Source organism: Colias eurytheme, chromosome 16 (assembly GCF_061535395.1).
Source record: "Colias eurytheme isolate Ceu_HAF_F1 chromosome 16, ilColEury1 Martin Lab GWU primary, whole genome shotgun sequence".
In the NCBI taxonomy this organism is placed as follows: domain Eukaryota; kingdom Metazoa; phylum Arthropoda; class Insecta; order Lepidoptera; family Pieridae; genus Colias; species Colias eurytheme.
Window position 1 is genome coordinate 9,153,892 of NC_142995.1, and position 25,406 is coordinate 9,179,297.

The 25,406-nt window shown below is 32.5% G+C and overlaps 2 protein-coding genes and 1 long non-coding RNA gene across 3 annotated transcripts; 1 reads left to right on the forward strand and 2 right to left on the reverse strand.

The window, feature by feature from the left end:
* Positions 1-6,433: 6,433 nt before the first annotated feature.
* On the reverse strand, positions 6,434-7,373 carry LOC149901993 (uncharacterized). Its single transcript, XR_016457580.1, has 3 exons — positions 6,836-7,373; positions 6,648-6,709; positions 6,434-6,573 (listed from the first exon to the last, which is right to left on the reverse strand). It is a non-coding gene; the product is annotated as an uncharacterized LOC149901993 (long non-coding RNA).
* A 2,308-nt stretch (positions 7,374-9,681) lies between these two features.
* LOC149901994 (ceramide-1-phosphate transfer protein) lies at positions 9,682-22,721 on the reverse strand. The gene is made up of 4 exons (XM_090110903.1): positions 22,520-22,721; positions 22,236-22,447; positions 21,434-21,609; positions 9,682-10,288 (listed from the first exon to the last, which is right to left on the reverse strand). The coding sequence occupies exons 1-4, from the start codon at positions 22,636-22,638 to the stop codon at positions 10,160-10,162; spliced, it is 636 nt and encodes a 211-aa protein (XP_089967029.1). The 5' UTR covers positions 22,639-22,721; the 3' UTR covers positions 9,682-10,159.
* LOC149901995 (uncharacterized) lies at positions 13,524-14,752 on the forward strand. Its single transcript, XM_090111131.1, has 4 exons — positions 13,524-13,758; positions 14,007-14,193; positions 14,354-14,437; positions 14,600-14,752. The coding sequence occupies exons 1-4, from the start codon at positions 13,673-13,675 to the stop codon at positions 14,750-14,752; spliced, it is 510 nt and encodes a 169-aa protein (XP_089967257.1). The 5' UTR covers positions 13,524-13,672.
* Positions 22,722-25,406: the final 2,685 nt, after the last annotated feature.

Sequence of the window (25,406 nt, forward strand, 5' to 3'; positions counted from 1 at the left end):
GTCATTCGTCGTTTAAAAAAATACGTGACACTTTATTTCTGAATGTTCTTAATTGTCTCTTATAAAATTTAACTAAATTAAAATTGAACACTGATAAGAAAATCTTAAAATCGGAGGAAATCGAAAATCTGAGGAAAACATGAATGAATGTGATTTAAATTCTACATTACTTAGTATTTCAAATAATAATCTAAATTAAATGTAGATTAACAGTTTGAGCGCACCGTTATAGAATATATTGTACCTAAGTACATATTAAATTACGTTAGTTTACATAGTAACAAAACAAAAACACGATGACTTTCTTTCGCGCTCGGTACCACAAACTAAGCATGTTAATGGTACGTGGCCCGCGTCACTTGACCCCCCGCGAGTTCCCCTCCGTTGCTATGCGAAAATACATTCGTCGCCCTGCTGTAGAAAAAATTGTAATACTGTGGCCTGGGCGTTATAACACGCCCAGGAAGTTCCTGAGTGCCGATAGACGTCCGTCTATCGGCATTTATAACAATTTTATATTAATATCACCATTCACCATCTTGAGGAAAAGCTTCTAATGTCGATTTAAAACTGCATACATACGAATTAACCTGATGAAACATGTTCTAAAATTGTCCTTACTCCACTTTAAAGCATTACAAAAATAACATACTACGTTAATATCGCCTATACAGAAGATGATCTGTAATCAATTGTGAGGTTATAAGCAAACCCACTTTTATATTTGTCGGACCCCACCACCGAATTCGTAGATTGATCTTCTATGTTTACCTCTAATCTAAGTCATTAAGACTATGTCGAAATCTGTCTGCAGTAAGAGGGGCCTCCCGCTATTCGTCCGTTTCCAGAGACCGAATAGTTTCAATTCTTAATCTTTCATTGAACAAACTTATTAATCGTTTTTGTCTCAATTAATTGTAATATTCGCGTCCTTACTCTAGTCATTGCTTATGCTCATGTTCATCTTCAAGAGATCGAATAATATTATGGTGCACCCTATCATTTGTCAAACGGTCTTCATATTGAGTAAAAGTTTCAGATACTCGAGATAAAATATGACGGCCGTGATCAGCTGTGAGACATTATACCCTCTCAGTGAAGGTTTCGGTCTCACGGGATAGTACGTGCCGTTCGGGGTCAGCTGTGAGCCGCAATTCTCGTTGTGAAGCGGTTTCAGGTTCTCGGCATAACACATGTTGTTTTCGGCCTATAGTAAGCCTCTTACCTCTAACGATTCTTGAGAACTCTTATTTCTCATTTTCTTAGCTTTGCTCGATTTTCGAGATAAAGATTTTTTAGGTGGCACTGATGCATGAAAATAAAAATTGAGTTGAAACGGACTGAGAGTGTTATAGACAAATATAATCAGAAAGCTTCGAACTCCTAAGCTATCGGAAGTTACACGTGTTATTGTGAGTCAACCATAAAAGATATACATTTATGATGTCGGGAGATATCTTTTATATAATAAGGAGAACATTTCTTTCATACAATATGATTTCTGTGTAGCTTTAACTCTACTTTTACTGCTCTGCTCAGGAATATGTAAAATAATTGTACCAAGTTTCGTTTAAATCCGTCGAGTAGTTTTTGTTTCTATAACGGTTATATGGACAGACAGACGGACAAAAATTTTACTGTTTGCTTCGTTGGCATCAGTGTCGATCCCTAATCACCCCGTGATAGTTATTTAGGAAATATATTTCATGTACAGATTTAATATAAGTATACATAATATATTTAGATTCCAATTTCCATGTAACGTTAAATTCGACTATACAATAACTAACAGACAACGCAGGTTACTCTCGTTTCCGTAAGTTGAGGCGGCTACATATTCGGTCCTCATAACATCACTTTTAGTGAACGAAACGACAGCGCGGTTTAATTAGATGCCAATACCATCAGAAAAAAGGAAATATTTTTAATTGTGAAAAAATATTATGATTTACACTATTAACACTATTTTAATATAAAATATATGGCTGTGAGTGTGTAAAAATAAATCCAGCTAGTTTCACATCACACTTATGTTTATAATTAGCTATACGACATGAAAATATACATATTAATTACCAAGCAATAATCATACAGGTAAATACTGAACAAAAGTATTAACAGTCAAAGTTTATTTTTACTAACATTTAACAACATGTAAATGATGAAGAAATAATAATTATCAACGAACTAACCTTTTCTATAATACTTAACGCAGCACATTTTTTAAAAATTATCTTGCTCAACTGCTCAAAAATTTGAGGGTTTTGTTGGAACTTTAATGTGTCAAAACTATGATATATCTAAACTACGATACAACTTGCTTGCGGAAATGCTCATTACAATCTGTGAATTTAAAGAATAACTAACAACATACTATTCAATTTTATTGAGCTGATGAATATCTTTTGCCTGGAAAATCACCGCCGCCTAATAAATATACTGTGTTTTCTTATAAAATCGTAACATAATTTCTTTTATCTACTAAATTTTAATAAATAAGTTCTCTTTGTTATTTTCATCTAAAAATGAGCTTGAGCTTATATTAGGCAAAAGTATACATTAAAATTTCAGGACCGCACCTTAGGTAAATGGGGCGCTTGGAAAATATGCCTACGGGTTATTAATAGAGAAATGATACACAACAAAGTTATGTTGGTTCCATTTTATTTATAAAATATAATGAAAATGGGCAAATATAAAACATATTATGTAAAATGATTAAAAATAAATAAATGAAGTAACTACGATTCAAAGAAAACATCTTTTTCAGTGTGAAAATGCTCTATGCAATCCTGGATGATGAGTATATCATGTACTCTCATCCCAGTACGGTCGATAGCCATAACGATAAATATTATAATCAGATAACAGCAGTCAGAATAAAAATCATAACTTGTACAGTTGTGAGTGCAAAATTTATGTTTCATTTGGCAATAACATTTTTTTCGGTACTAAAACGTAGTACTTTGATATGTGGTTGGCTGCCCCTTCTCTCCTTCCTGAAAAATATCCTCCAAAATTACCCGAGATACTTCCAATGATTGAACCATACGTTGGACATTAACTTCAGTCAAAAATTGACGAAGCGGATGATTACTAATTTCCACTTAATCCTCGCTGCCACTATCTTCATCATCAAATCATCAATTTTCAAGTGGTGTTGTAAAATTGTCAGCAGAAATCGTCTTCCAAAGGCGATATAATTTTATGAACATTGAATCTGTAAATAAAAAATCAACAGTTAACTGTAAATCTATAAAAAAAGCTACTTACAAATAAAATTTTATCAACAAACTACTGTTCCCAACGCACCTCAAAATCTTGTTAAAGTCAAAAAGAATTCATCATTTTATTATTTCATTCTAAAAGTGTAATATAAAACCTTTATAAAACCAATAAAAATGTTGTGTGGTTTTATGAAACCACGGTAAAAGTGAAACTTAGGCACAAAATTATCGTATTTGTACGATAATTATCGTATGGTTCGACCGTCACGCGACATGCGCTACACAGACCAAAAAGTTTGAGACGATGTAATAAAAGTTTCACTTTAAAAAACATGAATTGCTATCATTATAAATAATAAATACCTATAAAAGTAACAACTTACCTTTTGTGGGAACGCATGGTGAAAATTCACAAAACACAAAGATTGAATTTGATATTTTTGGTTTTATGACATTCAAATGCTTTATAAATATGTATAAATTTATAAATAATAAATTTATAAAGAATAGAAACATTCGATCACGAAATTATGTGGGTTCGGGTCCCGCCTCGTGATCGAATTTTTTCTATCTATACTAATATTATAAAGAGGAAAAGTTTGTAAGTATGTATGTAAGTATGTATGTATGGTTTTCACGCAAAAACTACTGGACCGATTTCAAAAATTCTTTCACCATTAGAAAGCTGCATCTTTACTGAGCAACATAGGCTATATTGCATTTTCAAAAAAATTAGAGATCCTTACCAAAAATGCAATAATGTAACCCAAGGTGTAAAAAAATCCTCAATAAAACTTCTGTCATCGCGTGCGCTGCGGAATCTATTGAAGATAGAACAAAAAAATGTTCTACAGTATTATAGAATGGATCAATATCTACAAGAAAGTCCGCGATACCATATGTCCATCTTCAGTAGTTATGTTACTACAACAACTTTTTTACGTTTTCAAAGTAAATAGAAGTGCCGACAGTAATCAAACCATGTTATCCATACACATATATTAATCCTTATCCCATTAAATGATGTTTTATTACAGACTGTTTCAATACCAGCAAAATACTTTTTAAATGAAAAGAATTGGATATTCCATTCAAAAGATATAACGAATTTGAAAGTGTCAATCTACAGAAAATAGTACGTATACTGTTCGAGCAGGCCGTAGTGCGGGGGTCACGGAGGAATTCTACCAATATGCGTCTTGACGGAACACAGTGGGGTTTTGGTCGGTAGGAATCCGACATAACCCACGGCCCCTCCCCCGGAGGCTGTGGGTATCTATGAAAGATTTCCCCACTAAAACAAAAAAAAAAGAAAAAGGCCGTAGTGCGGGACGGGGTAAAGGTGATTTTCATGTGATTAAAAATTAAACCTATAGTCCGACCTATAGTAGACTTTTCACTGTAACGATATCGCTATCTATGCGGGTGAAACCGCAGGTCATTGCTAGTTCTTTATAAAATAAAACACGAAGATTTTAAAAATGTAACCAATGAACACAATCAATATTAGATTAATTGTAATATTGCTCTGAGATTGTAATGGTGTCTAGTTTGACTTAAAATAATAAACATCTACCCTCACTTTTAAAAATGTAGTATATTCACACGAAATATAAGCGCACCTTATAGGGAAGAGAAGATATGGGTTAAAGAGTTAAATAAATAACATGATTATATTTAAATTATTAATTTTCAACAGTATTTTCAGTAGTGTTAACATGTGAATTGATTTGATTTTTACGAAATCTCATAGATGGCGCTGTTTCAGATTTGTCTTTATACTACTAAATTCATTAAACTGTTTCTCTGCCCAAATTACGTAAATGACATAGTTTTTATTTTGTAAAGCTAGATAATAGCATGGCTTACTCGAAACCAACATTTAAACATGAGTCTTTAGATTGTACGCTGTCGTAGTACACGGAATATGTAAGAAAAATAAAGGTTCACAGCTCCTCCCCCGAAGGTGATATCATGATAATATGTTTAAACTATCCTCACCCGACCTCTTAGGAATATTCATGCAAAATTTGAAGTAAATCTATGCAGTACTTTTCGAGATTAGCTCGGTCAAACATACAGACAAACAGACAAACAGACAAACAGACAAACAGACAAAAATTCTAAAAACTATATTTTTGGCTTCTATATCGATTATAGATCATGGATTATGTATTCTTTTAAAAAAATATTCAATGTACAGTTTTGACTTTCCTACGATTTTATTATATGTATAGATAACAGATAAACTATTGCCAGATTTTCATAATCTTTTTATTTGATTTCCATACAATCGTGATTCTACTATTACTATCGACTGAAAATAAACATTGTCAGTAAGTAAATTTATTGTTTTACTTGTCCATTACAGACCGGTTTTAGTGTCAAAGTCGACTCAGTAGGTTAGGTTTGAACTACGACCCCCACGCTAGAACTGACTCGCTATTGTTTTACTTGCCTATTACAGAAAGGTTTAAGTATCAAATTCGACTCAGTAGGTTAGGTTAGGTTTGAACTGTGACCCCCCATGCACGAGCCGAGCGAGCGAAGCGAGCGTGCCGCGGCAGCGGCCGGCGAGTGCCAGAACCGACTCGCTATTGTTTTACTTGCCCATTACAGAAAGGTTTAAGTATCAAATTCGACTCAGTAGGTTAGGTTAGGTTTGAACTGTGACCCCCCATGCACGAGCCGAGCGAGCGAAGCGAGCGTGCCGCGGCAGCGGCCGGCGAGTGCCAGAACCGACTCGCTATTGTTTTACTTGCCCATTACAGAAAGGTTAAAGTGTTAAAATCTATTCAGAAGGTTAGGTTAGGTTCGTGCTGCGTCCCCCTGGAAGGATTACGTTTTGCTGGATATCGTTTATTGGAATTTCAAAAATCTGGACATTGTTTGTCTGGATATCAATTAACTGTATTTCAAAAATTTGTGTTTTAAAAATCTGGCTTTCGTGCATATGGATTACAGTCATCTGGATTTTGTGCATTTAGATTTCGTATGTCTGGAATTCATTCGTCTGGATTGTAAAACGTCGTACAAATAAAGAAATGGGCAAATGAAATTCGGAGTTGCGATTATATGGCAAACAAAACTTCGAAATTTTAAAATTCGGGGTTATGAAAAAATGTCCAAACGTTTTCTGGATTATGATATTCGGAATATTAAAATTCGAGATTAAGATAGGTAACCTTATCTACCACCTAAGTACTAAGAAATGTAATTCTTGAAATTTTTTCGTATTTTTTTAAATATAATACTACTCCAATGAGCTCCTGTTCCATATTACATCCACCATACTTCCACTAAGTTCACCATGATTTTTTATTTCTTTGCACTTTGTTGCTTTTTGCTAAAAATGGAATCATGCGATAAAACCAGTAGAGCGTTGATAACATACATTTTTGACTGAATAAAGGTACTTACGAAGGAGTGGGTTCACATTGTGAACAATCAGTGGGTTTATTTTCCTTCTGGATTCCGGATTTCTGAAAAGATTATTTATGCTATAAATGAAAAAATCTTACACATTCGTTACGTACTTAAAACAGGGGTACATATCAAATATCGTCTATAATACAATTATCATCAAATTTAAAATAAAACCAACTTACTTCATTAATTTGTTCCAATTGTAAGCATTCTTTTTCCTCCAACCTTTATGTTTCTTCTTCTTATTTTCTTTATTGTCCCCATTTGTCTCATTTTGTCTTATCGTGTTGTCACCCTTTTTTACGATTGCGCAAGCGACACAAGTTCCCCGTGTGACGGCCGTAGCGGGAATGACTCGTGCAGCGATCGGGGTAGGAAGGTACAAGGCGGCTCTCGCTATATTGGCTGGTCGCGCGCTAATTTCAAGTATTTCTTGTTTATTTCAAAACCATCGCATATTTCAAAATTCTAACACGGTAGACGTATAGGTTGTATATTTTATAGTTAATATCCAAAAAGTCGTAACTTTACGTTTGTTATTTTGAAGATGCCAGAGATTAAAAAAAAATAACAATGAGAACTTTGTATTTTTTTTCTATCGAGAAAATATCATGGAATCATGTTTCTAAAACGGTAGACGTATTGTGTTACTATTGAACTTTCTTGTCAAGAATTTTCATCACGACAACTTTAATAATATAAAAATTACGAAGGTTTGAAAAGGGCCGTAAATGTTAGAAAAATTAATTCATCACCTTAATATGTGTGTGTATGTATTATCTTACAAGTGCAATGTAGGTATGATACATAAAGACATTTTAAGTTTGAAAAATCAGATGTTTTGCGCGAAGTGACAGTAGTACCCACCTCAACGCTTCGCTTATGAGGCGTGCAATAGAATTACATGCATTTTATGTAATCTGTTTGTTTAAAATAGCGAAAAGGAAAAAAATAATAACACAGCATACAATTTAGCACAATTTATTGCAAATACAAAATATACAAATTTATATTTACTTCCCAATTACTAGGAATGGTTTGGGAATGATATTTAACAGTAAAACAATGGGATAAAGGTTTATCACTAGCGCCAATAAGCTTATTTTTATATGTAATAAAACTTATATGTAGGTATAATCATAAACAATAATTGAACTATTATCAAATAATATTTATAACAAAGTCTTTACAAAATTAATGTTATTCTTAAACGATAAGATTATGCGAAATAAAAACAATATACAGTAGGTATATTATGTGACACTAATCGCACATGGCAATCACTTTCCATTGTATGTTTCATCATATTTACATGACATTTATATAGATGCTGGAAATTAGAACAATTGAAATGTCGTAGCATTTATGTTTAGTGTGTTAGTAGGACCAAGATAGGGTTCTTAATTACCAGTAGGTATTTTACCATATTAAGTTAATACTGCTTTTAAACGTAATGGCATATTAAAGTTTTTATTATAAGATATTCTTCATGATTTAGCACGTTTGTTTTTATACCTTTCATTTTTATTTTTTAATAACTATATAAGCCTCCATACTTGTAACGTACAACATAAGTTTAAAAATATTAATCACGTAACGCAGACCAATAAGTCCCATTTTACGAAACTCTTTGATTTGTTTCATTAAAATTTCGTCGTTTTTTTATCTAAGTATATTAATAGTAACTTCGTGCGACCGAAAAATATAAGAAGAATGAAATAAAGGAATAATTAGGCGCTTTTGTTATTATTTTAATATACACATTAAAATCTTATAATCCTACGTAATTTGTAATTAATCCAAACAATGAAGCTACACTGAGCTTTAATATGAGCAATTGTTGCATTTTGAGCTCAAACAAAAGACAAATAAATTAAACATTATTTTGAAACTGCAAAAGTTTCCCCGCCCTTTCCATAGAGAATAGAATATTCGACCACAGTATAAAAAATATTCCACATTTTTATGATTGGAATAAAAAAAATTTAATTTATTTAATGCGTATGTTACATTTTAACTAATAACTGTTTAAAATATTTGGCTTTCCGACTTTTTCGTTTAATTAAGCAATAGGTAATAAGCAAAAGCATAAGCGTGTAAAACTTCTATTAAAACAATGAAAGCATATTAATTGTAATCGCTAATAATTTCAAAGACATTTTAAAGCAAAATGGTAAAAAGTTTTAAGATTGGCTAAGAAAGACAGATTATATTTACTATTTACATTGATTTAAATGTACACTATTATATGAGATCACAGATGTACACATAATGTTTTTTACACATTATGTGTACAACATTTATTTTATGTCTTCTATTTTGTAATTAATAACGCCAAGCTCGTATTGTTCTTTAACATTGAACATATTGGAAAAATATTTTTATTTTATTAAAAGGCAGAGTAAAGGCTTTTTTATCTATATAACAAGACGATTTATGTTGTGTTTATTTGTTTCTCGTAGTTGGTGACTAGTTTCGCATTCTCAAGTAAACTTATACTTACTAATTAAAGAATTATCCTAAAGCTAAACTAACTTATTAAAGATAAAATGCACACGAATACCTATTTAATACTTAAGCTAATGCACCGCGGGATACTAACTTAATGACATTAGAACTAAAAATACTACGAATATTAACTATAAAAATTATCGTACCGGGCAACACAGAAAGCAAGTCTGAAGCGAATGCGGTGTATAAGCAATTTTTTTATATGGCAATCATATCATATCATAATTCATAACATTTTTAATCTGTAACCAAAATATTGGTTTCTTTGTCATAATATGGGAAGAAAGAATGCGACAAAATAGCACACGTAGAGCGTATACGCACTATGCGGGTAGCCGCATTGCGGGTAGCCGTCCGGCTGACCGCAAGCACAATTATGTACGTAATATTCATTTCTATGCGCACTGTGCGGTCTGCGGTAGCCGCATCGCAGTGCGCATAGAAATGAATATTACGTACATAATTGTGCTTGCGGTCAGCCGGACGGCTACCCGCATAGTGCGTATACGCTCTTAGTTATTCTACCGGTTACCTAGTAATACATTTCACGATAATTGTTAAACAGAGCAGTTGTATAATTGCACATTTGTAAGTAATTTACATCAAAATACTTAGTATATTGAGCAAAACTTTTAATATTAGCTGCCTTTAAGAGCCTTTTCAAACGTGTCTCAACCTTTCAAACGAGAACTAAGAAAGGATAAAATTTCGTTAAATTAAGTTAAGTTACCTAAGCCAATAGCCAAGAGTGTTTTAAAATCTCAAAAACTGATAGAATTACGATCACAATACAACTCGAACAACATTCGTTATAGACTAGGTAGGTATCATCATATCTTATTTCATATTATTGTCTTATTTTTATTGTATCTGTCATTTCCCAGCATTTGACAGACGCGCATGAAAAGGCTCTATTAAAATAAATGTTGCCCACTCACGTCTTATGCACTATGGAGCAAATATTCACACTGGTAACCGTAAAAACGAATTATTGTCTATGGCAGCTCGTGGAACCCAAATTCCGTGTAAAGTTTATCCACACGCTGATATACTTCGTCGCAGGACTGTAATGTTTGCGGCAACACTGTTAATGCTTCTTTAAGTTCGTCTTCGGAACCGAATATCTGTAAAAAAAATAATTATTTTAGTTGTATGTAAAAAGAATAGTCACGAATATTGAATAGTAATAGTCCTTCTCATAAATGGCATTTTTTTTCAAATATGAATAAAAACAATCACACAATTTTGACCAACTACCTGTACAGTTTGCGTGTAAGGGTCCCAATTTCATTCCAAATTTGAAGAAAAGAAAATGTGGGTTGATGTTATTTTAGATTACAAATTGTGCCCCGATGCAAACATTTTATTATGTAATTTCTTCTAAAATATTGTACTAAATATATCCCTGCAAGAACTCCACTTTAAAAATTTATTAATAAAAATTAGACGATAAATTCTTAAATTTCTTTGAAATAAAAAAGTGTAAACGTTCAATTACAACCTTGAAACTTTATCTTACTCTTAGTTTTTGCTCCCTATTATATAGCTGAACTCATATTAACCTGAATAGGATTTTGAAACATTGCGTAGCTATTACACGTTATTGCTTTCGCACGTAGATACACGAATTTCAAACATTTCATCGACCTCCGGGCTTCCCGCGAAACTATGACGTCACAATATATTACTGTGAATTTATAATCGCCGCGCTCACGTAGATAAAAGAATACGTGATAATTGATACAATACCTACTTTTTAATGTTTTCTAGAATTTACTAAGATAAATACTATGTAAGTAAATAAATTACACTACAGATATATCATAATAATTTGTTGACACCTATGTGATAATATTATAATGAAAACTTTTTCATTTACCCTATGTAACTTCTTTAACTTACACTTGCGATTCTTATTGATTTTCACAGACAATTATGTACAGTGATATCGATTTAAAGACACACGGTAATTAAATCAGTGCCGTAGTATTGTATCATTTATTATTCGTAGAGGTCATACCTACGAACTTTAGCAAGCAAACGACTTAGCGGACTTTATTCTAGAATTTCTAGATTAATAGAAATGAACTTCTTACATCTTCAAAACGTATTTACTAGGTAGGTAGGCAGCTGTTATACACCGTATAAGATCGTAGGAGAATATATTATTATTTATTATCTACTAAAAAGTTAATAGAATTTTCATCTTATGGCCTTGTACGACTTTCTACATCTAGGCCATTTACGGGAATTAGAAAGAGAAGAATTTATGGTAAAACCTCGTAAGTGAGACTTCTAGCTACGATCGTATCGTGACTTATATAGATATAGAAATCATACAGACAAACAAGTGTTCATATTATTTTTATCTATTCTATACCTACCATTCATAAAGTCGCCAATTACCATAGACAACATATTGATTCGTAACAACGGATCACGGCCATTCTTATTGAGCGGTCACGACTGATAATATTGATTTGCAAGATGTTCAAATCATTGTCTCTCTAACGGAACAATCAACATAATATAAATACATTTCATTGTCTTCAATCCTATTAACTCAACAAGACCTAGTTAGATAATTAATGTCTGTTCTATTTTCAATTTTGGCGCCAAGACTTTTTCTTGCTGTCCTATATGAAATATAGGTACATTATTCATCACATAATCTTATTAATAATTTCCTGTATTTTCTGAATTCAAAAAGAATCAAGATAATATGAACGACTACTGATTACTTTTTTTATTTACAACAAACAAACCTTTTATTTTACGTGATATCTTATTATAAAATTTGAATTTGGTATAATTTCGATACTGTTAGTAAGTGGTCGGTACTGTGATTGTGCTAATGCTCAATTATTTTGGTAACGTTTCATAATTAAAGATATGAAAATGGTACAAAAATAACAAGTATTGCAAAATTTTACGGAAATATATTTATTGATGGAAATTAATAATCATAAACAATTAATCAAATGATAGCATAATCACTAACAAAGATGTAAATTTTATCGGGCTTACTTTATACAGCTGATAATATCGTATAAGATATATTAAAAGCTCAGACCACTTATAGATAAGATAACATAGACAATAAAATATAATATAGTGTAACTGGCAATTCTTTTTGGTATCAAATTATTAGGAATTGCCAAAAATGTTTCCTATAATATATATTTTTTTTTAATATGTACATTTAGAATTCGTTATGTAAGGCCTTCATTTTTTAGTTTTAGCTGTCTTAGGCATAGCCAGTGTGAGGCAATGGATGTGGGTTGGAATTCCACCTCATGAATGTATTGTTTTGTATTCTTTAGAAAATTTCAAATATTTATAACTAGCTTCCACCCACGACTTTGTACGTGCATCCCCGTTTTTCCCCGTTCCCGCAAGAATTTCGGGAAATCCTTTCTTAGCGGATGCCTACGTCCTAACATCTACCTGCATGCCAAATTTCAGCCCGATACGTCCAGTGGTTTGAGCTGTGCGTTGATAGATCACTATATCAGTCACCTTTGAGTTTTATATATATTGTATATATAGATTCTCAGTCAATGCTATAAAATAGCATAATAATGAAATTCAAATAGTTTCAAAACAATGCCTCACATAAAACGTCAAAGACAAACAGCCAGTTGCACAAAAACAAAGATTAATGCTCCATTTCGTAATGAATCTTTAACGCTAATGATTTCTTTAATTTAATGATGTTGCACAAAACAACTTTAGGATAAACTAATGATCCATTAGTTAAAGACCACTTTAAACAATGTTGCTAGCAGTAATAAGAGAAAAGAATGAACAAAAGTGAATGATTCCATTTGTTTAAAAAAAATGGCAACACTCGTTGAAAAAAATAACATGTCTGACACTGACAATTATTGTGAGTTTGCTGTCAGTCTAACACAGATTTGAGGTTCTTTTATTTTGTTTGCGATTTTTAATTATTTAAACACGAAACAACGGGAAGAAATTAGACGTGTTCGATATTTTTTACTGGTGGAGGTTTCTAATATTATAATGGCACAGACACCAAGTCGGAAAAGAGAGCGTGGAGCTAATTATACCCCGGAAGAAAAAACCATGTTTGCAGATATCGTCACACAGTGACAGCCAGTTGCACAAAAACAAAGATTAATGCTCCATTTCGTAATGAATCTTTAACGCTAATGATTTCTTTAATTTAATGATGTTGCACAAAACAACTTTAGGATAAACTAATGATCCATTAGTTAAAGACCACTTTAAACAATGTTGCTAGCAGTAATAAGAGAAAAGAATGAACAAAAGTGAATGATTCCATTTGTTTAAAAAAAATGGCAACACTCGTTGAAAAAAATAACATGTCTGACACTGACAATTATTGTGAGTTTGCTGTCAGTCTAACACAGATTTGAGGTTCTTTTATTTTGTTTGCGATTTTTAATTATTTAAACACGAAACAACGGGAAGAAATTAGACGTGTTCGATATTTTTTACTGGTGGAGGTTTCTAATATTATAATGGCACAGACACCAAGTCGGAAAAGAGAGCGTGGAGCTAATTATACCCCGGAAGAAAAAACCATGTTTGCAGATATCGTCACACAGTGAGTATCTTAAAACTGTTAGAGACCCCGCAGACTGCAGAATTTCTATAGGCCAATAGTTTAGTCTGTTTCTTAATTTCTTTAGGTATCGGCCGATACTGAATCGTGCGCACTTGCATACATCTTTCATACTGATTATGGACCCCTACTAAACTATCGGCCGATAGAAAGTCTGCAGTCTACGGGGGCTCTTAATAGTAATTTTAATAGATTCATAATTTTCTATACTTATTACTCCATTTTTTTAGGTTTAAACACATTATTGAAGACAAAAGGACAGGAGGAATGTTTATTCAAAGAAAAAAAGATGCATGGAAGGCAATTACTGATAAATACAACAGTAATTGCTATACCGGTCGCAGAGAGATGGATCAATTAAAAGCGTTGTATGATAATATGAAACAGAAAGCCCGGAAAAATATTGGTGAAAGCAATGTATGTATCTATAAATAAATACCTTAAAAGTTTTGTCAAATCACATCCGAGGATGCCCTCTGGCTACGCAAAGCAACAATATATACAAAAACAAAAGTAGCTCACAATGTTGACTAAGTTTTATATAGCGTTGTGAAAATTTTTAAATATCTTGTTTCAGAAAACTGAATACATCAATAGGATCCCTCTTGAATTGTCTGAGGAGGACCTTTCAAGGGCTTTGAAAAATTTAAGAGAAGATAAGGTATATATCTGTCAAATTTTGTCATAATATGCTTCATACATTCAAATGTATTCATACACAAGGTCAGAGAAAAACCAGTACTGAATTGGCCCGTTATGAGCTAAAGTTTGGTGTTTTTGCATGAAATCATCACTTCTAAAATATATTTCATTTTTTCTTTAGGTTCAGATGAACAAAACTGGTGGTGGATGTTATAAACCCAAAACAACTGACAGCGAGTCAAAAATACTTGCAATAATACAGGATCAAGTAGAACCACTGTGTAATCCTTTTGATAGTGGTGCACTTTATTTTAAAGGTGGGTATAATCAGTAAAACATATGAATACTTTAACTTTATATGTTTAAAGTACAGAACTATAATTGAAATAATTGATATGTATACTGTTTTAGATGCTACACACCTCTCAGAACCAACAGGAAGCAAGTCCCCGGAAATAGAAAATTTCATTGTTGTAAATGAGGTTGAAAAATCTGGTATGAATATATTTTCACACACAATGTAAATATCAGCTCTTGCTGTAATGAAATTACAGTTTAAAAAAAATATATTAGTTTAGTTTTTTTTCAAATATTAGGTTAGAACATATTATGTGATGCATGGTATTTTTTTTAGATTCTAGTAACCTGTTGGATACTGAGATTACTAGATACCAGGATTCCTCAATGGTGACTCTAACTCAAGAGGCAGATATTTCAGAGTTACCAAAAGACCAACCCAATCTGGTCAAAAGAAAAATGTTAAAGACTATTAACAGAAAAAAACAAAAGGGTAATCTATTTTTTTTTACCATGCCTACTATGCTAGGCCAAGTGGCCTTCATGATAAGATAGTATTATTGACATATTTGCAAATGTTTCAGCTCCTGTTAATCTGAAGCCTCGGAATAAGTCATCAGAAGAATTGAAACGCATTTATTTCAAAAAGAAGTGTCAAAATGCTAATTTGGAGCGCAAGAAACTGATGCAGGAAATACTCCAAAATAAAGAACAGCATAGGCTGAAAATGTTAATTTTGAAAAAACAATTTGAATGTAAATAATAATTAAATCGCAATAAATTTATTTTTTTCAAAATAAAACTATTTCTTTGTATTGTTAACTCAATTCATCATCTCATCAGATAATGATAATGGATCGAGTTAATATAATAATAGACATCTGCCTACCTCAACTTATTTATTTATTATTTATTTATACTCTTTATTGTGCTGCCAAAATACATAAAATACAAACAAAACTTATTCTAAAAGAAAAACAGCACAGAAGGCGGCCTTATCACTTAAGAGTGATCTCTTCCAGGCAACCAACTGATAGAAGGATACATAATAAACTAGAAATAGGAGGTAGGTAGATAGAAAGTATACGCAAAGATAAATAAATAGTAATGTTATACAAAGATAACAAAAATATTATTAAATAAAGATTATAGATTTAATAAACTAAATACTATAAAACAAACACATACATAAACAAAAATAAACATAACATAAGTAATAATAAACATACATACATATAAATAAACATACATACATATATAATAAATATACATATATAATAAACATACATACTTAGTTGGGAATAGGCTACACATCTGCATAGCCTATTCCCAACTTGGCTTCCAGTCTGACCGGATGACCTCCCACAACCTAGGAACTGTGTAACACATAAACACTCATCATTTGGAATCAAAGAAAACAAAAATTAGGTTGAAAAATTATTGTATTTTTTATAATCCTAACTAATCCAGTGAGAAAATGCTATGTATTAGAGCAGTTCTTACAGATGTCTCTACATTTGGTCCGGAATATGAAATATTATCATTTGATACATCAGGCTGGAAATCATGGAGTGGTTCCACATCATCTAATTCAATACACATATTGTGCAGCACTGCTGTAGCTACAATTACTTGAAGAAGTGTTGTTGTTTTCCTCAAAGTTATGCCTTTCTCCAAGCATGGGAACCGCCGTTTCCATACTCCAAAGCATCTCTCCACAGTATTACGAGTGGAAATTTGACTTTTGTTGTAGGCTTCTTCTGCGTGTGTTTGTGGTTGCAAAACAGGGGTCAGTAAATAGTTTTTATTATAGTAGCCACTGTCTCCTAACAACAAGTAATTTCTGTATGCACCTCTTTCAAAATCAGCACACAAATGAGAGTTGTTAAAAATCGTACAATCATGTACTGATCCCGGCCAGCGTGCTATGATGTCCCTGATTTTTAGCTTCGCATCACACACCACCTGGACATTTATTGAAAAATATCCCTTTCTGCATCGGAACATTTCTGCTAGGAAGCCACCTCTGCTTATAATTTTGATGTGAGTGCAATCTAGAGCTCCCACAACACGTGGAAATCCTGCAATTTCATAAAAATCTTCAGCAACTCTTCTTAATTCTTCCCTCTCTGGCATTCGAATAAGGACAGGTGCTAATCTAGCAAGCTTCAGAGTTACCTTCTGTACTATTCGACAAATCGTTGATTTATGGACATTAGTCAGATCACCTAATACCTGTTGAAAAGATCCCGTGGCAAAAAATCTCAAGCAAATCAGCAGTTGGGTTTTGCCATCGATGGCCTTATTTCTATGGGTAATTGGTTCCAAATCCAGCTGCTCGCATATATGAATAGCTGCTGCTTTTGAAATTCTGTAGCGCAGACGAAATTCTTCTCCATCATATTTCGAGAATATATCTTCTCTGTTTGGGATCCGACGGCGACGAGGCATATAATATTCTTCTGCGTCAGACAATGATGACAGGCTCGACAAAGACATGTTGAAGTAATTTTTTTACTTTATACCACTGCTTTTTAAATAAAAACTGAAAATTCGCAAATAACACAACTGAACTAGCCACGAACTGCAATATTAATGTTGCGCTAATGGACGTTTGATGACCCATTAAAATTTAACGCCCGAAATGTCAACTTAAAGGTTCTTTAAGCGCTAATGGCGCTTTGTGCAACTAAAAATGTGACAGATTGGCTCGTTTGACACTTCCATTAATTAAAAATAAAGAACCATTAAAATCGAATCTAATGTTGCTTTCTGCAACAAGTTAATGGAAGATTAGCATTTAATGACAGCTTTAAAAGTTAAAGATCTTTTCTGCAACTGGCTGTGAGTATCTTAAAACTGTTAGAGACCCCGCAGACTGCAGAATTTCTATAGGCCAATAGTTTAGTCTGTTTCTTAATTTCTTTAGGTATCGGCCGATACTGAATCGTGCGCACTTGCATACATCTTTCATACTGATTATGGACCCCTACTAAACTATCGGCCGATAGAAAGTCTGCAGTCTACGGGGGCTCTTAATAGTAATTTTAATAGATTCATAATTTTCTATACTTATTACTCCATTTTTTTAGGTTTAAACACATTATTGAAGACAAAAGGACAGGAGGAATGTTTATTCAAAGAAAAAAAGATGCATGGAAGGCAATTACTGATAAATACAACAGTAATTGCTATACCGGTCGCAGAGAGATGGATCAATTAAAAGCGTTGTATGATAATATGAAACAGAAAGCCCGGAAAAATATTGGTGAAAGCAATGTATGTATCTATAAATAAATACCTTAAAAGTTTTGTCAAATCACATCCGAGGATGCCCTCTGGCTACGCAAAGCAACAATATATACAAAAACAAAAGTAGCTCACAATGTTGACTAAGTTTTATATAGCGTTGTGAAAATTTTTAAATATCTTGTTTCAGAAAACTGAATACATCAATAGGATCCCTCTTGAATTGTCTGAGGAGGACCTTTCAAGGGCTTTGAAAAATTTAAGAGAAGATAAGGTATATATCTGTCAAATTTTGTCATAATATGCTTCATACATTCAAATGTATTCATACACAAGGTCAGAGAAAAACCAGTACTGAATTGGCCCGTTATGAGCTAAAGTTTGGTGTTTTTGCATGAAATCATCACTTCTAAAATATATTTCATTTTTTCTTTAGGTTCAGATGAACAAAACTGGTGGTGGATGTTATAAACCCAAAACAACTGACAGCGAGTCAAAAATACTTGCAATAATACAGGATCAAGTAGAACCACTGTGTAATCCTTTTGATAGTGGTGCACTTTATTTTAAAGGTGGGTATAATCAGTAAAACATATGAATACTTTAACTTTATATGTTTAAAGTACAGAACTATAATTGAAATAATTGATATGTATACTGTTTTAGATGCTACACACCTCTCAGAACCAACAGGAAGCAAGTCCCCGGAAATAGAAAATTTCATTGTTGTAAATGAGGTTGAAAAATCTGGTATGAATATATTTTCACACACAATGTAAATATCAGCTCTTGCTGTAATGAAATTACAGTTTAAAAAAAATATATTAGTTTAGTTTTTTTTCAAATATTAGGTTAGAACATATTATGTGATGCATGGTATTTTTTTTAGATTCTAGTAACCTGTTGGATACTGAGATTACTAGATACCAGGATTCCTCAATGGTGACTCTAACTCAAGAGGCAGATATTTCAGAGTTACCAAAAGACCAACCCAATCTGGTCAAAAGAAAAATGTTAAAGACTATTAACAGAAAAAAACAAAAGGGTAATCTATTTTTTTTTACCATGCCTACTATGCTAGGCCAAGTGGCCTTCATGATAAGATAGTATTATTGACATATTTGCAAATGTTTCAGCTCCTGTTAATCTGAAGCCTCGGAATAAGTCATCAGAAGAATTGAAACGCATTTATTTCAAAAAGAAGTGTCAAAATGCTAATTTGGAGCGCAAGAAACTGATGCAGGAAATACTCCAAAATAAAGAACAGCATAGGCTGAAAATGTTAATTTTGAAAAAACAATTTGAATGTAAATAATAATTAAATCGCAATAAATTTATTTTTTTCAAAATAAAACTATTTCTTTGTATTGTTAACTCAATTCATCATCTCATCAGATAATGATAATGGATCGAGTTAATATAATAATAGACATCTGCCTACCTCAACTTATTTATTTATTATTTATTTATACTCTTTATTGTGCTGCCAAAATACATAAAATACAAACAAAACTTATTCTAAAAGAAAAACAGCACAGAAGGCGGCCTTATCACTTAAGAGTGATCTCTTCCAGGCAACCAACTGATAGAAGGATACATAATAAACTAGAAATAGGAGGTAGGTAGATAGAAAGTATACGCAAAGATAAATAAATAGTAATGTTATACAAAGATAACAAAAATATTATTAAATAAAGATTATAGATTTAATAAACTAAATACTATAAAACAAACACATACATAAACAAAAATAAACATAACATAAGTAATAATAAACATACATACATATAAATAAACATACATACATATATAATAAATATACATATATAATAAACATACATACTTAGTTGGGAATAGGCTACACATCTGCATAGCCTATTCCCAACTTGGCTTCCAGTCTGACCGGATGACCTCCCACAACCTAGGAACTGTGTAACACATAAACACTCATCATTTGGAATCAAAGAAAACAAAAATTAGGTTGAAAAATTATTGTATTTTTTATAATCCTAACTAATCCAGTGAGAAAATGCTATGTATTAGAGCAGTTCTTACAGATGTCTCTACATTTGGTCCGGAATATGAAATATTATCATTTGATACATCAGGCTGGAAATCATGGAGTGGTTCCACATCATCTAATTCAATACACATATTGTGCAGCACTGCTGTAGCTACAATTACTTGAAGAAGTGTTGTTGTTTTCCTCAAAGTTATGCCTTTCTCCAAGCATGGGAACCGCCGTTTCCATACTCCAAAGCATCTCTCCACAGTATTACGAGTGGAAATTTGACTTTTGTTGTAGGCTTCTTCTGCGTGTGTTTGTGGTTGCAAAACAGGGGTCAGTAAATAGTTTTTATTATAGTAGCCACTGTCTCCTAACAACAAGTAATTTCTGTATGCACCTCTTTCAAAATCAGCACACAAATGAGAGTTGTTAAAAATCGTACAATCATGTACTGATCCCGGCCAGCGTGCTATGATGTCCCTGATTTTTAGCTTCGCATCACACACCACCTGGACATTTATTGAAAAATATCCCTTTCTGCATCGGAACATTTCTGCTAGGAAGCCACCTCTGCTTATAATTTTGATGTGAGTGCAATCTAGAGCTCCCACAACACGTGGAAATCCTGCAATTTCATAAAAATCTTCAGCAACTCTTCTTAATTCTTCCCTCTCTGGCATTCGAATAAGGACAGGTGCTAATCTAGCAAGCTTCAGAGTTACCTTCTGTACTATTCGACAAATCGTTGATTTATGGACATTAGTCAGATCACCTAATACCTGTTGAAAAGATCCCGTGGCAAAAAATCTCAAGCAAATCAGCAGTTGGGTTTTGCCATCGATGGCCTTATTTCTATGGGTAATTGGTTCCAAATCCAGCTGCTCGCATATATGAATAGCTGCTGCTTTTGAAATTCTGTAGCGCAGACGAAATTCTTCTCCATCATATTTCGAGAATATATCTTCTCTGTTTGGGATCCGACGGCGACGAGGCATATAATATTCTTCTGCGTCAGACAATGATGACAGGCTCGACAAAGACATGTTGAAGTAATTTTTTTACTTTATACCACTGCTTTTTAAATAAAAACTGAAAATTCGCAAATAACACAACTGAACTAGCCACGAACTGCAATATTAATGTTGCGCTAATGGACGTTTGATGACCCATTAAAATTTAACGCCCGAAATGTCAACTTAAAGGTTCTTTAAGCGCTAATGGCGCTTTGTGCAACTAAAAATGTGACAGATTGGCTCGTTTGACACTTCCATTAATTAAAAATAAAGAACCATTAAAATCGAATCTAATGTTGCTTTCTGCAACAAGTTAATGGAAGATTAGCATTTAATGACAGCTTTAAAAGTTAAAGATCTTTTCTGCAACTGGCTGAAACTGTTTCGACTACTTTCTGTATTTTTACCTGTACATTTTTCTACTTTTTTAAATATATATAAATCTTACCTTCTTCAATAGATCAGGCCGTGTTGGCAGAGCATGCATAGCTAACGTCGCAGCTTTTCTAATATACCATGGATGGAACTCCGCTAAAGTCTCATTATATGAGCCTTGACAAGTTGTGCATGTATTTTCTGTTTCCTCGGCTTCACTGATGCGTTTTAAGAATAGCCGGATGAAATCTGAAAATAAAACAATTGGAATGTTTTGTTAAAATTTAGGCAACAGGTTTTTGAAGTCCGGTTGAATATTGCTGAGATTGGTTAATAGAAAGATACATCTATCTAGCACTAAGGGATCACCAGTCCTTTAGGTCCTGAGATGAGAGCATTCAAACAAACAAACTTTTCAGCTTTATATTATAAGGAAAAGTATAGATATTTTAATAAGTAATACAAGAAATATCTAAGCCTATAACAATTGGGCAGTATGCACACTGATTTAAAATATAAGGAAAGTTACAATAGTATTTTACTGTACTTAGTACATTTTTCAGTTTAAGGAAAATCTATGTTTATTTTAACTGCTGTAAGGAATGGAGAAAAGTTGAAAAATTCTTAATCCATTTACTCTACAGTGTTTGCATGAATTTTCCTTGTAATTTATGAGGTAAATTATGAAGTAATTGGCAGTTTTAATTTCATTTGCATTGCAGTACACATTGCAAAATATGAAACTCAAAATTTCCAAGGTAACTCAGTCTTACATATCACTAATTGCATTATGTCTTACAGAGATAATGAAGATAAAATTGAATGCTAATTTACAATAGCTGCAAAGTCATTATAGATTGTAAAACAATACACACCCAAACCTCGATGCAAACGCAGCATTGTACGAGATCCAGAAACAAAACCATTCTTTTCGTGTAGGCTCGTTTCTTTTTCGTACTTCATCATTTTTTTAAAAGACTCATAGTATATTGAGTCGTCGCCTGTTCTATGTTTCTCCATTACCTTAATTTTACTCTTCACATCACTACTTACAAACGAAAACACTGTTCCGATGAGGTTTAAGAACCTATACAAATAAATTTTATGTCAAAATAGTAAACATATGGGCGACAAACAGTAAAGGTAGAGATATACTTACTTCACCAATTCATTGTACCCATCTATGTATGCTTCTATAATAACATCATCGTCCTCTTTTAAACTCTTTTGAAAGCATTCGTGCACGTAATGTAAATCTAATGTATGTTCATTCGACATTGTTTTGGAATTTTCGTTTTAAGCTCGAAATGAACACGACACCTCTCCACGACTTATAATTGACAACTGATAATAAATGTCAAATTTTCATTTTTCATCAAATTTGACGCAATGTGACGTTGACAATTTGGACACAGCTGATGATTTGGAAGACGCACGTCTATTCGAAATGTTTTGAAAACTATAATCCCCGTTTTCCAATTACAGCACTAGAGCGCATTATGCGGCATAATGCTTAACGTTGAATGTTCCAACTACAGCAACGCTTCGCACAATCGAGCACTAGAAAAAGTAATGATGAAAAATGAAGCGCGTGAATTGATGCGTGCAATCGATTTAATCGTTAGTAATTATTAATTGTTGGAAAACAATTTAAAGCTTTCGTTTCATTGTAGTTTTTTCGAAATAATCAAAGTTAATTCAAATTGTGTTAAAAAATAAATATAAGTATGGATGAAGGTACAAACATTGAAAAAAATGTTAATGAAATAATCAAAATCCAAATTACTTAAAATAACCGTAAATATTTTTCAACCAATTATTATGTAGGTATACCACTTTATTTACACATTAATATGAGGTTATTGCTAACTCTATGAATATTTTTTTTTTAACACTGAACTTAGCGCAACCTGCTGGTGCGTTTCATGTTCCAATTAAGGTGATTGCTACGATCTGTTCCCAGCCAATATCCCGCTAGATGGCGCTGAATTCTACATTTCTAGTTTATTTGAGTTTTTGCGTAATTGGAATAGTCATCAAACCTAGGAATAGTCATGGCGGTTACTGAATATTATATTTTATTGAAATATGTTATATCATTGCCTTAAAATCCACCCAATTCGGTAAAATTATGCGTTTTAACATCTGTCATTGCATACAGGGTCGTTTACACACACAGACGTATACAAAAATGATAAAGATTTAACTCTAGATGGCGTGAATGTAAAGCGCGTCACACACGGTGAAGATACTACCTATAATATTTTATCTAATCTAGTAATATTTTATATTACAGTATCTTAAGGTATCCGGTATCAGCGTTCTGACCATCATTTTTCTTTTTTCGCTGTAGAACCGCCATCCTGTTACAAATGACCCACAAAGGAGAATGACCACGGGTGGTATCGGTAAAATTTTAGTTGTGCCACGTATTCGTTATATTGTTAATTCCTATTTGTATTTATAATGATCATATGTATCAATATTAAGTCTTAATTAAACCGGATAAATTGAAATAATAGTAAAAGTAAAAGTTTTTCTTTTGAAACATGTATGACTACGTATGGAATCGGTAAAATACTAGTTGTGTCACGTGTTCGTGATATTGTTAATTCCTATTTGTATTTATAATGATCATATTTATCACTATTAAGTTGTAATTATACCGAATAAATAGAAATAAAAGTAAAAGTTTTGTTTTGACACATACCTATATCTATCTCTCTTGCAAACGTCATATGTCATAGTTTCTATTTGAAATGTCAAATGAATGTGTTCGACGCATTGTTCGATGTTATTTTTAAATAATGTTTAAATTACGATTTACTTTTCACATTTGTCTTGTAAATTAAAATATTACCTATGTAATAAATGTAAAACTTAACGTTCATCGTTAGTTTAAACTCGATTAAGTAGTTTTTTGAAGTGTTGAATAAAACTATTGTTTTATTTTTATTGTCGCGAACTGCGGCTTATTTACATAAAAACTTTAATCATATCTAAAAGTACTAACATCAAGCTTTAAATTGAGCTATATTTCATCTTGACACAATAAGTTTGATTGCGATACCAAGTGCCATAGTCACTTGGGCAATCTCCTGTGGTTTTCATTTTTCTGTATGGGTAGACAAAACTTCAAAACGCCACCTGCTACGGTTTATATTATTATGAACGATTAGCTTTCCGCCCGCATTTTCAAAAAAAAACCCGTATAGTTCCCGTTCCCGTGGGGTTTCCGGGATAAAACCTATTCAATGTGTCCAAGTTACGTTCTATATGTGTGCTAAATTTCATTGTAATCGGTTCAGTAGTATTTGCGTGAAACACACACATACACATCCTCACAAACTTTCGCATTAGTAGGAAGTAGGATTGTTATAAAAATAAGTTATATTTGTTGGCGTAAACTATTTTATTGTAATTTTGGGAAATAAATAATGTCAAAATTGATTACCTACAATAAAACGCAGTTTTATTTTATTACCTACATTACACTATTGTTTTTTTTTTTATCAAAACATGTATTTGAAGTAGCAAATATGATATTATGCTGATCCAAGCATTTTCACTCAAAACTAATATCACTAATGATTTGTAAAAGTAAATTATTTCAATATACATTTCATAACCAACAAGTAAGAATAATTATTCATACAACAACAAATCAAAAACACTATTTACTATGGAAAAAAACCAGGAAGGTGAAAAACATATTTACGATTTCGATGCACTCGACTTTTAGTAAAATAATAGGTAAAAATATTATTATGGTTTTGATCACAGACATATCTGTGGTTTTGATTTTAGCTACTAGTATCAGAAAGCTGCGTGTTCAATGCACGTCGGGGTCCCACAACTGTGGAGGAAGGAAGGTAGAATACCTCCATCGAATAAGTGAAGTTTTTCGACATACTCGATTTGCCGGCCGGCCTCAATGAAGATTGTCCGAAAGTTGTATATTATGTGCTCTGTAACGAAAAAATTTCGCTAGCGCGATTCAGAGTGAGGTGTCGTACAATATACCTAATGAAGTTTTTCATCTTTTT